This window comes from Mobula hypostoma, chromosome 7 (assembly GCF_963921235.1).
Source record: "Mobula hypostoma chromosome 7, sMobHyp1.1, whole genome shotgun sequence".
In the NCBI taxonomy this organism is placed as follows: Eukaryota; Metazoa; Chordata; class Chondrichthyes; order Myliobatiformes; family Myliobatidae; genus Mobula; species Mobula hypostoma.
Window position 1 is genome coordinate 164593238 of NC_086103.1, and position 16516 is coordinate 164609753.

General features: G+C 44.7%; 1 protein-coding gene across 5 annotated transcripts in view; it reads right to left on the reverse strand.

Moving 5' to 3' along the window:
- The window catches only part of atp10a (ATPase phospholipid transporting 10A), a 393032-nt gene that overhangs the window by 32169 nt on the left and 344347 nt on the right, over positions 1-16516 (reverse strand). For all 5 annotated transcript variants that reach the window (XM_063054502.1, XM_063054499.1, XM_063054501.1 and 2 more), the window contains one exon: positions 881-1065. In XM_063054502.1, coding sequence (XP_062910572.1) covers positions 881-1065 — 185 coding nt within the window. The remainder of the gene's footprint in view (positions 1-880; positions 1066-16516) is intronic.

Genomic DNA, 16516 nt, shown 5'->3' on the forward strand with positions numbered 1-16516 from the left:
GACCTGTCAGGAAACCCCTTGTAGTCAGGGGGAGAAGATACAAGTTCCTGTGGGAACTGAATCCCTAACCTTCCAATTGTTGGTGCTATATAGCATTAGGTTTACTGCTATGCTACCGTGCTGCCCACCAGTTAGGATATCAAAAAGAAAAGGAAAGGGCAATGTCAGGAGTGATAAGAACTAATGTAAAATGCTAAGGATTCTGGATAGAATGGACAGTGGAAGGCACTTTGGAGGAAGACTCGAGGTTGCAGTATCAAATAAACATGAAATGAATAAGAGCAATATAAGGAAAACATTTCCTGCAGTGCGTGGTTAGAATCGTGGTCAGAACTGTGTTATGAAGGTAGGCTTCGTTATTCCCTTCAAAATGAATTTAAATAAATACGTAGTGGGCAGAAATTCCCAAATTTGCAAGGCATAAGTGTTGGAGCTGCAGCTGGTAGGAGCAACACCGGGGATGATGGGCTGAATGGCCTAATTGCAGCAAGGTTACGTAGTGGTTAGCACGAACACTTTACAGCGGCAGCGGTCGCTGACTGGGGTTCGATTCCGGCAGCTGTCTCTATGGAGTTTGTACGTTCTCCCAGAAACCGCACAGGGTTCCTCTGGGGGCTCTGGTTTTCTCCCACATTCCAAGGACGTACGGGTTAGGGTTAGTAAGTTGTGGGCATGCAGTTGCTGGTGCCAGAAACCTGGCAACACCTGTGGGCTGCCCCAGCACAATCCTAGCTGATTTGATTTGACGCAAGTGACAGACTTCACTGCATGTTTTGACCTACACAAGACAAATAAAGTGAACCTAATCTAACCTGACCTTCTATAATTCTATTTTAGTAAAAGTAACAATGGGTCGGAAGTGGAAATTTTGCACGCTCACCTGAGATTCAGCATTCATGGTGAGGAGCTCTTCATCTTGACCAAGGAGTTTGCAAGAGTACGCAATATTGATCGCAGTTTCCTGTTTGTCTCCAGTCAGCACCCATATTTGCAAGGCAGCTTTTCGCAGATTCGCTATCGTTTCCGGAACGCCCTCCTGCAAGCGGTCCTCAATGCCTGTGGCCCCTGAGTAGACAAAGCATGACACGGGAGTGAAATGACTTCCAGTATAAGAGAAGCACAAAAGGACTCATTCCATTCTGTGAAAAGAGGGAACTAAGAGACAAGAGTAGACCAGGTATCCCATCAAAGCTGTCCACTGCAGTGAAGTATCTCAGAGGTATTCTATCTATTAAGTGACTGCGTGTATCACTTCGCACTATTTACAGATGAGCCTGAACTGTATCGAATTCACTGCGAGATGGTGGCAAGAGCACCTGCAAACAATTGACCAGCACTGAGCAGGACAGATATTTAATAACTTTCCATTTATCTCACATGTTCCCTTCCTCTGAGGCTCCCGTCTCTAGGGAGGAGTGATGAACCGTATTGAATCGATTATAAAAATGTGGCAAGTGTACATGCAGCCGATTGATCTCACAGTGGATCGACTGGGCCTCCCGTGCACGGGAGACACTCTCTTTTGGGCGTGGGCTTTCGAGTGCGCATGTATTTCTGTCTCAGCAAGCCTGGTTCACAGTTCTCACACTGCACGTTGCCCAGGGTATGCACTGGCTAACATGATTCAATAAAAGCGTTTCAACCTACTGCCCCATTTTCGTTCTTGCTCCGCATATATGTAATAGGACCAGTGAAGGATACTTTGGAAAGGTTTTTGGAGGGCCCAGTTCATAGCTCCCGCACTATGAGTTGCACTGTGTGTACCGTTACTAACATGACTCAGTAAAAAGTTTAATACTGTTGCTCCATTGTTGTTCTTATAGAACATAGAATAGTACAGCACAGTACAGGCCCTTCAGCCCACAATGTTGTGCCGACCCTCAAACCCTGCCTCCCATATAGCCCCCCATCTGAAATTCCTCCATATACCTGTCTAGTAGTCTCTTAAACTTCACTAGTGTATCTGCCTCCACCACTGACTCAGGCAGTGCATTACACACACCAACCACTCTCTGAGTAAAAAACCTTCCTCTAATATCCCCCTTGAACTTCCCACCCCTTACCTTAAAGCCATGTCCTCTTATACTGAGCAGTGGTGCCCTGGGGAAGAGGTGCTGGCTGTCCACTCTATCTATTCCTCTTAATATCTTGTATACCTCTATCATGTCTCCTCTCATCCTCCTTCTCTCCAAAGAGTAAAGCCCTAGCTCCCTTAATCTCTGATCATAATGCATACTCTCCAAACCAGGCAACATCCTGGTAAATCTCCTCTGTACCCTTTCCAATGCTTCCACATCCTTCCTGTAGTGAGGTGACCAGAACTGGACACAGTACTCCAAGTGTGGCCTAACCAGAGTTTTATAGAGCTGCATCATTACCTCGTGACTCTTAAACTCTATCCCTTGACTTATGAAAGCTAAAACCCCATAAGCTTTCTTAACTACCCTATCTACCTGTGAGACAACTATCAGGGATCTGTGGACATGTACCCCCAGATCCCTCTGCTCCTCCACACTACTAAGTATCCTGCCATTTACTTTGTACTTTGCCTTGGAGTTTGTCCTTCCAAACTGCACCACCTCACACTTCTCCAGGTTGAACTCCATCTGCCACCTCTCAGCTCACTTCTGCATCTTATCGATGTCTCTCTGCAATCTTCGACAATCCTCTACACTATCCACAACACCACCAACCTTTGTGTCATCTGCAAACTTGCCAACCCACCCTTCTATCCTCACATCCAGGTCGTTAATAAAAATTACGAAAAGCAGTGGTCCCAGAATCGATCCTTGTGGGACACCACTAGTCACAACCCTCCCATCCAATTGTACTCCCTCCACCACGACCCTCTGCTTTCTGCAGGCAAGCCAATTCTGAATCCACCTGGCCAAAGTTCCCTGGTTCCCATGCCTTCTGACTTTTTGAATAAGCCTACCGTGTGGAACCTTGTCAAATGCCTTACTAAAATTCATGTAGATCACATCCACTGCACTACCCTCATCTATATGCCTGGTCACCTCCTCAAAGAACTCTATCAGGCTTGTTAGACATGATCTGCCCTTCACAAAGCCACTCTGCCTGCCCCCTGATCAGACCATGATTCTCTAAATGCCCACAGATCCTATCTCTAAGAATCTTTTCCAACAGCTTTCCCACCACAGACGTAAGGCTCACTGGTCTATAATTACCCGGACTATTCCTACTACCTTTTTTGAACAAGGGGACAACATTCGCCTCCCTCCAATCCTCCGGTACCATTCCTGTGGACAACGAGGACATAAAGATCCTAGCCAGAGTCTCAGGAATCTCTTCCCTCGCCTCGTGGAGCAGCCTGGGGAATATTCTGTCAGGCCCCAAGGATTTATCCATCCTAATGTATTTTAACAACTCCAGCGTCTTCTCTCCTTTAATATCAACATGCTCCAGAACATCTACCTCACTCATATTGTCCTCACCATCATCAAGTTCCTTCTCATTGGTGAATACCGAAGAGAAGTATTCATTGAGGACCTCGCTCACATCCACAGCCTCCAGGCACATCTTCCCACCTTTATCTCTAATCAGTCCTATCTTCACTCCTGTCATCCTTTTGTTCTTCACATAATTGAAGAATGCCTTGGGGTTTTCCTTTACCCTACTCACCAAGGCCTTCTCATGCCCCCTTCTTAAGCTCCTTTCTTGCTACCCTATATCCCTCAATAGACCCATCTAATCCTTGCTTCCTAAACCTCATGTATGCTGCCTTCTTCCACCTAACTAGGTTTTCCACCTCACTTTCACCCATGGTTCCTTCACCATATTATTCTTTATCTTCCTCATCAGGACAAATTTATCCCTAACACCCTGCAAGAGATCTCTAAACATCGATCACATGTCCGTAGTACATTTCTCTGCAAAAACATCATCCCAATTCATACCCGCAAGTTCTAGCCTTATAGCCTCATAATTTGCCCTTCCCCAATTAAAAATTTTCCTGCCCTCTCTGATTCTATCCTTTTCCATGATAATGCTAAAGGCCAGGGAGCAGTAGTCACTGTCCCCCAGATGCTCACCCACTGAGAGATCTGTGACCTGACCTGGTTCATTACATAATACTGGCTCTAGTATGGTATTCCCCCAGCTGGTCTGACAACATACTGCGACAGGAATCCGTCCTGGACACACTTAACAAACTCTGCCCTGTCTAAACCATTGGAACTAATCAGGTGCCAATCAATATTAGGGAAGTTAAAGTCACCCATGATAACAAACCTGTTATTTTTGCACCTCTCCAAAATCTGCCTCCTAATCTGCTCCTCGGTATCTCTTCTTGCTCTGCATGTTATGTTTTGTACTCCAAAATATAAAACTAATTGAAAAAAAAACTGGGAGAGTGTATGCCTTAGTTTCATTTTTACACTAAGCGGGGGCACACACATATATGACATGGGGACGTAATGACACATGCCATTCACGTACTTTTGCATATAACCCGTAATGAGTTAGGTCCACAACAAGGAATGTTTAATCAAACAACATATTTACAATATTACTTAAATATTACTGGAATATTAAATACATAACACTCTTCCCAGCCTAGCTATAAACTCCAACTCAATATAGAATGCAAGAATGCATTACAACTCAATATGTAGCATATTGCTTTCGTGGAATAACATTTTTCCTGACATGGGAGGTAGGTCACTCTGCTTGGCAGGTGAGACTTGTGGCTGTGAAACAATCTCAGATTCTGGGGTCTCCCCCGTGGTGGTTGTAGGTGTCGACTCTGGGTCTGCAGCAAGTGGTTCTCACAGCTCTGGACACTTTAATTCTGGATGTCTTGCATCCTGAACAGTGCATGGCAAGCTGCTCGATTCGATGATCTATCCCAGGCCACCAGACAAAGCTTCAAGCCAACACTTTCATGTCATGCCTAGATGACTGGTATGTAGCTCCTCCAACACTTTAGCTATCAGCTTATATAGTTCAACAGCTCTCAGCCCCCACATAAGGTAACCTCCATTAAGAGCAAGTTCATTCTGGTGCTGGTAAAAATGGGGTAACTGGAGTTTCCGCTGCACAGTGGCGTTCTAGCCATTTTGGTGGCCATGTAGACCTGAGACAGTGTGGGGTCTTTTCTGGTTTCCCTTCTGGATCATCTCCGCCATAATAGGAGAGACTTTTGAATTGCATTAAGAAGAATACGTCCAAGAAGAGTGTCCTCTTTTGTAAATTTTTTCAGGTATTTCCTTGTCCAAGTGTAAACAGGAAAATTCATCAGCATTGCCATGATTAGTTTTCCTCTTGAATTCGATTGTGCCATTGTGTCCTCCAAGAAAAAGAGCTCATCTCTGCTTTTCTGCTGCTGCTGTTAGTGAAACACCCTTCTGTGGATTGAAAATGGACACCAGTGGTTGATGATCAATAATGAGGGTTAAACACTCTCCCATACAAGTACAGGCTGAAATGTTTTACATCCCAAAGCAGACTGTCAACCTCTGTGTAACTTATCTCTGCAGCAGTAAGGGAACATGATGCCAAGTCTCTGGGATGTTCACTTCTATCATTCATAACATGTGACATGACTACACCTACACCTACACCTGGAGAGGCATTCCTGGCAAGCTTCATTGAACCATGTGGATCATAATGTGCAAGCACAGTGTCTGACATCACCAACTCCTTTACCTTTTTGAAAGCCACCTCACAGTGCTTTGTTCATTGCAATTTCTTCCCGATCTGTAGTAATGAATTCAAAGGGTGGAGCACAGAACCCAAGTTTGGCAGGAACCTGTTATAGTAAAAGACCACAGCGTCCTTTGGCTTGCGACATCCACCACTGCTTGAACTTTCTCAGCATGCTTGCGTAATGCTTGTGTGGAAGTGGTGTGACCACAGGAAGAGTTGCTTGGTTTAAAGAATTCATACTCGTTGCATCATGCTCTGAGCCCATAATCTTTTATTTTATAACACTGTCTTGAGATTTTGGAGATGTCCCTTGTCATTCTTACCAGTAACAATGATGCCATCCAGATGACACTGAGTACCTGGGCGGCCCTACAGTACCTGGTCCATAGGTTTCTGCCAGCAAGCAGGTGCAGATGATACTCCTCAAAAATAAGCCTATTATAGTGATAAAGCCCTTTGTGAATGCTTATGGTGAGGAACACTTTGGACTCTTCTTCCATTTCTATCTGTAGGTACGCCTCGGCTAGGCAATCTTTGCTTGCCGTGTTTTCCTCCAGAAAGGTTTGAAACAATATCCTATCTTCTGGGTAGACAGTTTTGACCTATTTTCACTACTGGAATGATGGTGACCTTAAAATCACCACAGATCCTGACAGACCCATTCTTCTTGGCTACTGGGACTAGTGACATTGCCCATGGGCTCTGCTCAATCTTGGAAAGAATTCCTTCAGCCTCCATGCGATCTAGCTCACCGGCTACTTTATCATGGATGATATAAGGAACTTGATGGGCTTTGTAAAACTTGGGTGTGGCATTTTCATTTAACACTTGATATGTTTGAGTTTTCAATTCCATCCTTGAACACTGCTGTGGCATCATCCAGTACTTTTCCTAATTCGCTTGTAGGTGACTCTCTTTTGCAGGGATGTGGCTTGTAAATGCTGGATGGATCACCAATGAAGCTGTAGTTGTCTCAGCCAATCACAACCCCACAATGCTGGCCCTCCTGTTTTTACCACATACAAGCCCAATATTGGTTGTTGGTTGTTATATTTCATTGTCATGAATATCACTCCCACAGGAGTTACCTTTTCTCCAGTATAAGTTCTTAATTGGCAGGCTTCACTTATCTTTGAAATGCTGCCCAAACTAATTTTGTGGAATGACTGGAACAGTCAGACCAGTGTCCAGTTCCATTTTAATTAATTTGTCATTCACCTCTGGTGTAAGCCATATTGCTTGTCTCCTGTTACTTTTCACATTTTAAATCTCAAGTCTACTCAGTCCTATGTCACTCCGGTCATTATCAGAGATTTATCAGCAGTAGGCAGATTAGTGCTCTTCTTGAAACTGCAACTTGATTTTTATCTTTATCTCTTCCCTATGCAGTCCATTTATTTATGTCTGCCCAACATGTTCTTATTATGTGTCCTACTTCGTAGCATTTTCTGTATGTTTCACCTTTAAATCTTCATTGGTCTGGTGTATGTGGGCCCATACCACAATGGTAACACAATTTGTTTGACCAGGCAGGTTTCTGTTTAGATATTGCAATTTTGTTCATGCTCATTTTCATTCCTGACTGCAACTCAATTGCATCTCTGACTGAGGTTTCCACTGATACAGCAATTTTAACTGCTATTTTAAATGTGACTTGTGCTTCTGTTAGGAGCCATTTTTGAATGCTTTCTTGTAAGATTGTACAAACTAAACAATCTCTCAGTGCATCAAGTCTATCACTGAACAGACAATCTCTTCAATTCAGCCACATATCTGTTGTCCAATTGAGCATGTCTATCTTTCCAATGTAGTCAGCCGTTTCGATTCCCTTTTTGTATTTATGATTATTATCACTATTTATGAACCATTCATAGATGCTCTACCTTGGAAAAATATAAACAAGGTTTTAATGAATGGTCAATGGGTGACTAAAAACTATTCTAAAGAAGCAAAACTATACTCTGAATAAGTGAGAGTCTGTTGCATCGCTATGAGAATCCGAATCAGGTTTAAAATCACCGGCATACGTCATGAAATTTGTTAACTTTGCAGCAGTAGTACCATTCAAAACATGATATAGAAAAAAAACGGAATTACAGTAAATTTATATATGTATATTAAATAATTAAGTTAAAATATGTAGTGTAAAAACAGGAAATAAATTTTTAAAAAGTAGAGTGGTAGTGTTCATAGGTTCAATGTCCATTTAGGAATCGGATGGCAGAGGGGAAGAAGTTGTTCCTGAATCGCTGAGTGTGTGCCTTCAGGCTTCTGTACCCCTTTCCCGATAATAACAATGAGAAGGGGTAATGTCTTGGGTAGTGGGGGTTCTTAATGACGGACCCTGCCTTCCTGAGGCACCGCTCCTTGATGATGTCCTGGATACTACACAGGCTAGTACCCAAGATGGAGTTGTGACGAGAATACACATAAAATTAAGATGTTTGCTGGCCTGGGTTAACATCAGTGACATCAGCAAGTGGTCTGCCACCTGCCCTCAGGGGAAGGAGAGATAAGGAACAATGGAGCAGCGTCTGGAGATGTGTAATGAAGGGACGGGGGAGAGAGAGAGCTGTCTGGAGCGGCTCCCCCTTTTGAACCTTGAACTGTTTGAAGTATGGACAGGCGATACCCCAGCAGGGGGATAAAAAGGGACCGGTTTGCTAAGGCAGGACACACGCCACCCGAGGTAACGAGACCCTGGAAGCGGTGCGCCTCTCACGAGTGGGTGAGAAGTACCAGACAACGACCAGGGTAGAAAGGTACGATCAGCGGGAACCCGGTGTGTGTCCGCCCTTGCCTGGGTGCCGGGTTCACTGCAGAGGATCGACCGCATCTGGAGGAGGGGTCACAGTCGGTGACCTCAGGTGACATCACCAAGGACCTGCCCAAAAGCTGTTTGTGAGCAATCTCGCCGGTCTGTGAGTGAAGCCGTGTCTGAATGATCAGTTGTTCCTGTTCTATCTCTCTCTTCCCCCACGTTGTCCATCCATGGCAACGATTACTGCGAACTGAACTACTAAACTGGACTGAACTTTGAGTCACTTTTAAATTTGGTCATTTACCCCTAGACAACGATAGAGCTTGATTGATGCTGTTATCTTAATTCTGTGCACATGTGTGTTTATCATCGCTGAACTGTTGCATTTATTATCCTTTCGATTACTGTGTTGCTTGTTTCTTTAATAAAACTTTCTTAGTTCCAGTACTCCAGACTCCAACTGAGTGATCCATTTCTGCTGGTTTGGCAACCCAGTTACGGGGTACGTAACATAAGTGGGGTTCTCGTCCGCGATTTTGAACGCTAAATTTGGGACGGAGTAAATTGATTGGGTTAAAATTCCTGAAAGAAAGAAAAGACAAACAGCAGAAATGGAGGCTGAGGAATTTATAAAGGCGCCGACCTTGGAGGCATTAGAGGATGCCAGGAAATCGGAATTGATAGCTGTGGCCAAACGGTTGAATCTTGCTAAGGTGAAGTTGACAATGAGGAGAGAGGAGATACACAGAGCTATTGTAGAGCACTATGTATCTAAAGGTGTGTTTCCCCAAGGTGAGCTGGGGGTGGTGTCTATTGAAAAACCTGCTGGAGACGCAGTACAGGTACAGCTTGAAAAACTGAGACTCGAGCACGAGTTCCGGGTACGGCAGTTAGAACACGAAGAGAAGCAGTTAGAAAGGCGGGAGAAAGAGAAAGAGAGAGAAAGACAGTTAGAGAGAGAGGAGAAAGAGAGGCAGTGGGAGCGAGAAGAGAGAGGGAAACAGAGGGAAAGGGAATTTGAGCTGGAGAAGTTAAAGATAAGGGCCGAGCAGGGGCTCGTGCCGAACCAAGGTGGAGGGTTCCGGGCGACCCAGGAGGTTAGGCTGGTTCCCCCATTTGACGATACCGACGTGGATCGGTACTTCCTCCACTTCGAAAAAGTGGCTATAAGTCAGGACTGGCCGAGGGATAAGTGGGTTGTTTTACTTCAGAGTGTACTGAAAGGGAAGGCCCAAGAAGCTTACTCAGCTTTGTCCGCGGAAGATGCTCAGAGGTATGAGGTGGTGAAAGAGGCCATCCTCAGGATTTATGAGTTGGTCCCGGAGGCATACCGGCAGAGGTTCCGGAATGCGAGGAAGCAGTGGGACCACACGTATTTGGAGTTTGCCCGTGAGATGCAGACATATTGTGAGCGTTGGTGCGCCTTGAAAGGGGTAGAGGGGGATTATGACAGACTGCTGCAGCTGATTCTGATTGAGCAGTTTAAAGGTTGTGTCCCTGAGGGTATGAGACCCTACCTCGATGAGAAAGGGGCAGCCACGTTAGCCGCAACTGCTAAGTTAGCGGATGAGTATGCGTTGACGCATAAAATGAAGTTTGCCCCGAGTAAAGGCTACCAGAAGGGTAGTCAGGACGGCGGGGAGAGTCCGCCGGAAAAGTCAGAAAGTAGGCCGGGGACTAGTGAAAAGGATAAGGTAGACCGGGAGCAGTCTGGTAGGAAGTCTCCTGGGGTCGTCTGTTATAATTGTGGGAAAGTCGGACACTTTGCGTCCAGGTGCTTTGCCCCAAGGAAGGAGACGGGGAAAGGAAAAGCGGAAATTTTGAATGGCTGTATTGAGCTGTTAAGCGAACCGCTAGGGAAAGACAGGTCTGAAAAAGTCCAGGAAGGGCGCGAGAGGTTTATCTCGGCCGGATTGGTGTCAGTGAAGGAGGGGTTAAAACCAGTTCCAGTGCGGATCTGGAGAGACACGGGAGCGTGTCAGTCACTAATACTGAAGAGTGTATTAGAGTTTAGCTCAGAGATCCAGACTGGGGAGGTAGAGGTCAAAGGTGTTGGGGAAGGGACAGAGTCAGTCCCTTTGCACCAGATACACTTACAAAGCAACCTGGTCTCTGGACTAGTCACGATCGGGGTGAGGTCCGAATTACCGATGAAAGACGTGGAAGTCTTGCTCGGTAATGACATCGCCGGGGGAATCGTGTTCCCAGTCGTGAGATTGACAGGTCAGCCTGCCAGCATTGAGGCCCCGCCCATGGACTCACAGGTTCATCATGGGGCTGCGGTAGTGAATTTAGCCGTGGTGGTAAATTTAGCTGAAACATTTCTGCCAACCTTGTATGAGACAGGGTGTAGTGAGATAAGAGGCAGTGAGGGAGCTGGGACGGACGTAGCAGTAGCCAGGAAAGAATTTGTGCAGACGCAGGAGCGAGACGAGGGGCCGATGGTTTCGGCAGAGACAGCTCTCTCTGACACAGCTTTAACAAGGGAACTAGTAGGCTATTGTGTGGAGGACGAAGTGCTAAGGAAGAAAGGGAAATCAAGGACAGTATCCGCAGATGAGGAGTGGGGGGTGATGCAAAAGAGTTATGGGGATGAGGTTTTTAACATGGCCCACGAGGTACCCCCCCGGTGGACATTTTGCGGTGCTGGAGGAAACAGTTGGTGGAATCATGAAAGAGATTTACCGGCTGCCCAGGGGAAAAAATGTTATTGATCATGACCGACGCGAACTGAGACGGTCACCGGCTTTTGATATGCTAACAAACCTAGTCGGTGTTAGCGTGGAAATCAATGAAGCTAGGGGCCCCCTGATAAGAGAAAAAAAACATTTTGAAAAGATTAGTATGGGATCAATCAGATGGGAGAAGGCTATTGTTTTGGCCAGGTCTACTGATAAGGTCTCTCCCTTAATCCCCGAACAAAGCGAATCTTTAGAAGAAGTAATTAAACGACTCGCGCCCGTGGGTTTGATTGTCCCGAGGAAATGCAAAGAACTGGGACGTTGGGTGATGTCTGTTACAATAGGGCGGCCTAGTAAAGAACACTCATATATATTGAGTAATTCAGTGACTAAAGGGCTGATGAACACAGAGGTGTGAATTGGCAATTTAATACGGCTGTCTGAAGCCAGTTTGATAGTGAACCTTGAAAAAAATGAATTCGGCCACACGAGGGTCACTTACCTGGGAATTGTGGTGACACAGGGGCAGCTGGCAGCGATGCAAGCTACAGTGCAGGCTATCGCTGACCTCCCAACCCCGACAGACAAGAGGGCCCTCAGAAGGCTCTTGGAGATGGTGGGGTACTGCAGGAAGTTTTGCAATAACTCTGTGGTCAATACCCGTCCCCCTCCTACTAAGCCCTTGCGAGAGAAAATTGAGTCGGAATGGGACGACCCTTGTTGTTGTGGTCCGGGACAAAACCAAATGAGAGGTTACATTGGTCGCAATTCATCAGTGTTTTTGGCCACTATGAAGTTTGCTGAGTTGGAGCCTGGTCTAAGGGATTATTAGTAACACGTGTAAAAGGAACAGAAAATGTGATGACTGTCAAGGTGTGGACAGCTTCAAACTCGCTGTGTTAGCCAAATAGCTGATAAAGATGTATATTTGTGTATGAATCAAATAATGTATTCATGTTTGTAATTTTTACCTCCTGGTAAAAAATCCCTAAAGGGGGGAAGTGTGACGAGAATACACATAAAATTAAGATGTTTGCTGGCCTGGGTTAGCATCAGTGACATCAGCAAGTGGTCTGCCACCTGCCCTCAGGGGAAGGAGAGATAAGGAACAATGGAGCAGCGTCTGGAGATGGATAATGAAGGAACGGGGGAGAGAGAGCTGTCTGGAGCGGCTCCCCCTTTGAACCCTGAACTGTTTGAAGTGGTGGACAGGCGATGCCCCAGCAGGGGGATAAAAAGGGACCGGTTTGCTAAGGCAGGACACACGCCACCCGAGGTAATGAGACCCTGGAAGCGGTGCGCCTCTCACGAGTGGGTGAGAAGTATCAGACAACGACCAGGGTGGAAAGGTACGATCAGCGGGAACCCGGTGTGTGTCCGCCCTTGCCTGGGTGCCGGGTTCACTGCAGAGGATCGACCGCATCTGGAGGAGGGGTCACAGTCGGTGACCTCAGGTGACATCACCAAGGACCCGCCCAAAAGTTGCTTGTGAGCAATCTCGCCGGTCTGTGAGTGAAGCCGTATCTGAATGATCAGTTGTTCCTGTTCTATCTCTCTCTCTCCCCCACGTTGTCCATCCATGGCAACGATTACTGCGAACTGAACTACTAAACTGGACTGAACTTTGAGTCACTTTTAAATTTGGTCATTTACCCCTAGACAACGATAGAGCTTGATTGATGCTGTTATCTTAATTCTGTGCACATGTGTGTTTATAATCGCTGAACTGTTGCATTTATTATCCTTTCGATTACTGTGTTGCTTGTTTCTTTAATAAAACTTTCTTAGTTCTAGTACTCCAGACTCCAACTGAGTGATCCATTTCTGCTGGTTTGGCAACCCAGTTACGGGGTACGTAACAGAGTTTATTAATTTTACAATACTCTGCAATTTACTTCAATCCTGTGCAGTAGCCACCCGCCCCCCCCCCATATCAGATGGCGATCCACCCAGTCAGAATGCTTTCCACAGTACATCTGTAGAAGTTTATGAGTGTTTTAAGTGACAAACCAGATCTCCTCAAACTCCTAATGAAATATAGTCGCAGTCTTACTTTCTTTATATGTTACGACCCGGTTAGGTCCTCAGAGAGTTTGACACCAAGGAACCTGAAATTGTTCACCCTCTATGAGGATTGGTTTGTGTTCCCTCATTCTACCGAAGTCCACATTCAGCTCTTTGGTTTTACTAATATAGAGTGCAAGGCCGTTGCTATGACACCACTCACCCAGCTGGTATCTCTCGTTCCTGTATGCCTGAATCTCTCCTTATGTAAATAGGGCCTAAACAAATTATGGAATACAGACACTACCTTGTGCAGGAGAAATGACTTGTAGCAAAATGACCACAGTCATCAGAAAATTAATGTAAAGTGTCTAAAAGTAAAACAAAGCACCTGACACATATACCATTGCATAAAAGATCAGCTGGCTCATAGCTCTGATGCAAATTGGTCAGATGACATTATAAACTGCAGAGAAAAAATGTTCAGCAATTTACACTGCCTTCTGAATGCTTGGATTCACTCATGACCTTGGCTACATTCACAGATATCTGCCGCTTTGTTAAAGATAATATATGGTATTGGAAATGATGAGTTTTCCCATCTGAATTCATTAATTCCACTATCGATGCAGCTTTTCCATACCTCCACCATCGCAGCAGATGTGATTCATCACACAACTATTTGTTGTGACACCACTTTTAAAAAGATTACTGCAAAGAAGATCAATAACTCCGTTGAAGGAAAGGAACATTCCTTCCACAGAAAGCGCTTGATCAAAAACTATTTCTACATACACGTGTATCAATTTAATACATCTTTTTCTCACAAGCATCAATAAACAGTTCAAACCTCATTACAGCACTGAATAGTACCAGATAATGGGGTTCACTAACAAGAGAAAATCTGAAGATGCTGGAAATCTGAGCAACACCCACAAAATTTTGGAGGAACTCAGCAGGCCAGGCAGCTTCTATGGAAAAGAGTACAGTCGGTGTTTTGGGGCGAGATCCTTCATTAAGTGATAGGGTTGTTTGTTTTAAATTCTCGTGCTTTTATAAGAACAAAATTAGAGCAGTTACATAGCTTTCATGATAAACAATTAAAGTTTAGCTTTATTTGTCACACGTACATTGAAACATTGAAACACACAGTGGAACGCGTTGCTTACTGTCAATGTCCTACACGGTCCGAGATACGCTGGGGGATCCCATTAGTCTCGCCATGCTCCTGGTGCCAGCATGTCATGGCTACAACTTACTAACCCTGACCTGTACATCCATGGATCACCCAGAGGAAACTCATGTGGTCACGGAGAGAACCTTCAAACTCCTTACGGACAGCTGTGGGAATTGTACCCCAATCTCACAGCTGGTTATGTAAAACAATATGCTAAGTGTTACGTTACGACACTGCCCCTTGTTGACAACTTAACAAATATTCCTATCCAACATGAGTGGTGATGTACTCATGTACTTCTTTATTAAATTAAAATACACTGCAGTTAGAAGAACAGCTGCCCGGCCACTTTCTGCTGGTAAAACTGAAGATGATACTCTATTATTTCATAATACATCTCAAAAATAACAGCAAAATTGCTGTTTTCCAGTTTGTGAGTTTATAGGGTCAGTTCAGAAATCACTTTGATCTATTATGAGCCTATCCATATCATTTTAGCTTTGTAACCAGCCTCGTCATTCTATACTTAGCTGGCAGCTTGACACAAGTAGTTTGGCAGGAATCCTGATTTATCATTTCCCCATACAGATTTACAGCTCAGTAACTGGATGGGACAGATTTGGGGAATTTTGTTCACTTTCTCGGATAATAGTGCTGATTTTATCCCTTCGAAGTAAGTGCTGGCTAGTTCAAAACCCCTGCATGAAGGCTGACATTCCAAACACTTGCGGAGCAAATTCCACCAGCTATTTCCCAATACTGGGCAACTCCTTGCATTTATGCTGGGAACCTGCTCTTAAATCCTGTACTTTGGCCCATTAGTCTCAATGGAGAGCATATGGCAGGCGAAAGGAAGAATTAGCTTAGTTACATTTGCTTTAATAATTTCAGTTTACAGTAAAGGTATTTTTTATTTTTAAATAGCTTTAATGTTGTTAACACTTATTTTGTGTTTAATTTAATTTTGAATACTTTTCAATTTTGCTGACATTGCTGCTCGCGTTGTCCGGCTGAACATTGTGGGTATGCTCTGTTGGCACTGGTATGTGTGTTGATGCCTGCGGGCTGCCTCCAGCACATCTTTACGTTGTGTTGGTTGTTAATGCAGACGACACATTTCACTGTACGCTTTGATGTACAGGTGAGAAATAAATGAATCTGATCTGATAATGATGTATGAGTTAGTAAATTTATTGGTTATATGTGTGTAATTGCTTGCTGTGCTGGAAGGGCCGGTAATTGTGCTGTATCTCTAAAGACGTAAATGCCTTGACTGACAGTAAAGATGCTGGTATTGCTTTACCCTCCACCAGTTCCGGTCAAGATGGCGCCGGGGTACAACGCTCCCTTGGTCGACATCTTCTAGGCAGCCCATGAAAATGTCGATTTTACTTCTTCCTTGTCTGTTCTTCACCTTAAAGGTGTTTCTGGGACTGTTAGAGCCTGAGATTTACAGTTTGGAGTTGGTTGAGTGATCCAGTGCTTTGCTCTCTCCGAGAAAATTCCGGAAAGCGAGCACATACTCGGACGGCCTCGTTGTGAAGAAATTTCGAGATGGAACACAAGCCGATGTTTGACTACATTTTGCTGATTAAAGCATCAAGGAAGATTGAGACCTCAAGGCAAATATGGAAGGCAAGTTCTTTCTTTGTTTCGTGGCCATCTGGAGAAGACGAATTTCAGCATTGTATATGGATACATACTTTGATAACAAATGACCCTTGAACAAAGGTTTTTGCAGCAGTTCCATGATTAGGACATGTTATGGATCACCAACATGATAGGATCCTGGTGCAGGACAAGATTTCACATATCATGGCAAACGATGTCCCTGTACATGGGTTCTTATTCAGGAATACATGTATGCAGTTAGGTTCAGGAATACAGGTGTCCCCCACTTTTTGAATGTTCGCTTTATGAAACCTCGCTGTTACGAAAGACCTACGTTAGTTACCTGTTTCGTTAATAGAAAGTGTTTCCACTGTTACGAAAAAAGGCAGCATGCACCCCGAGCAGCCAAGTTCCTCCCCCGGAACCGCATTCTAGCCGACACTGCTTAAACACGTGCCTGTGAGCAGCCATTAGCAAGATGAGTTCTAAGGTATCGGAAAAGCCTAAATGAGCTCATAAGGGTGTTACACTTAGCATAAAACTAGATGTAATTAAGCATTTCGATCATGGTGAACGAAGTAAGGACAAAGTGACTTTGGCTTGAGAAGTTGACGA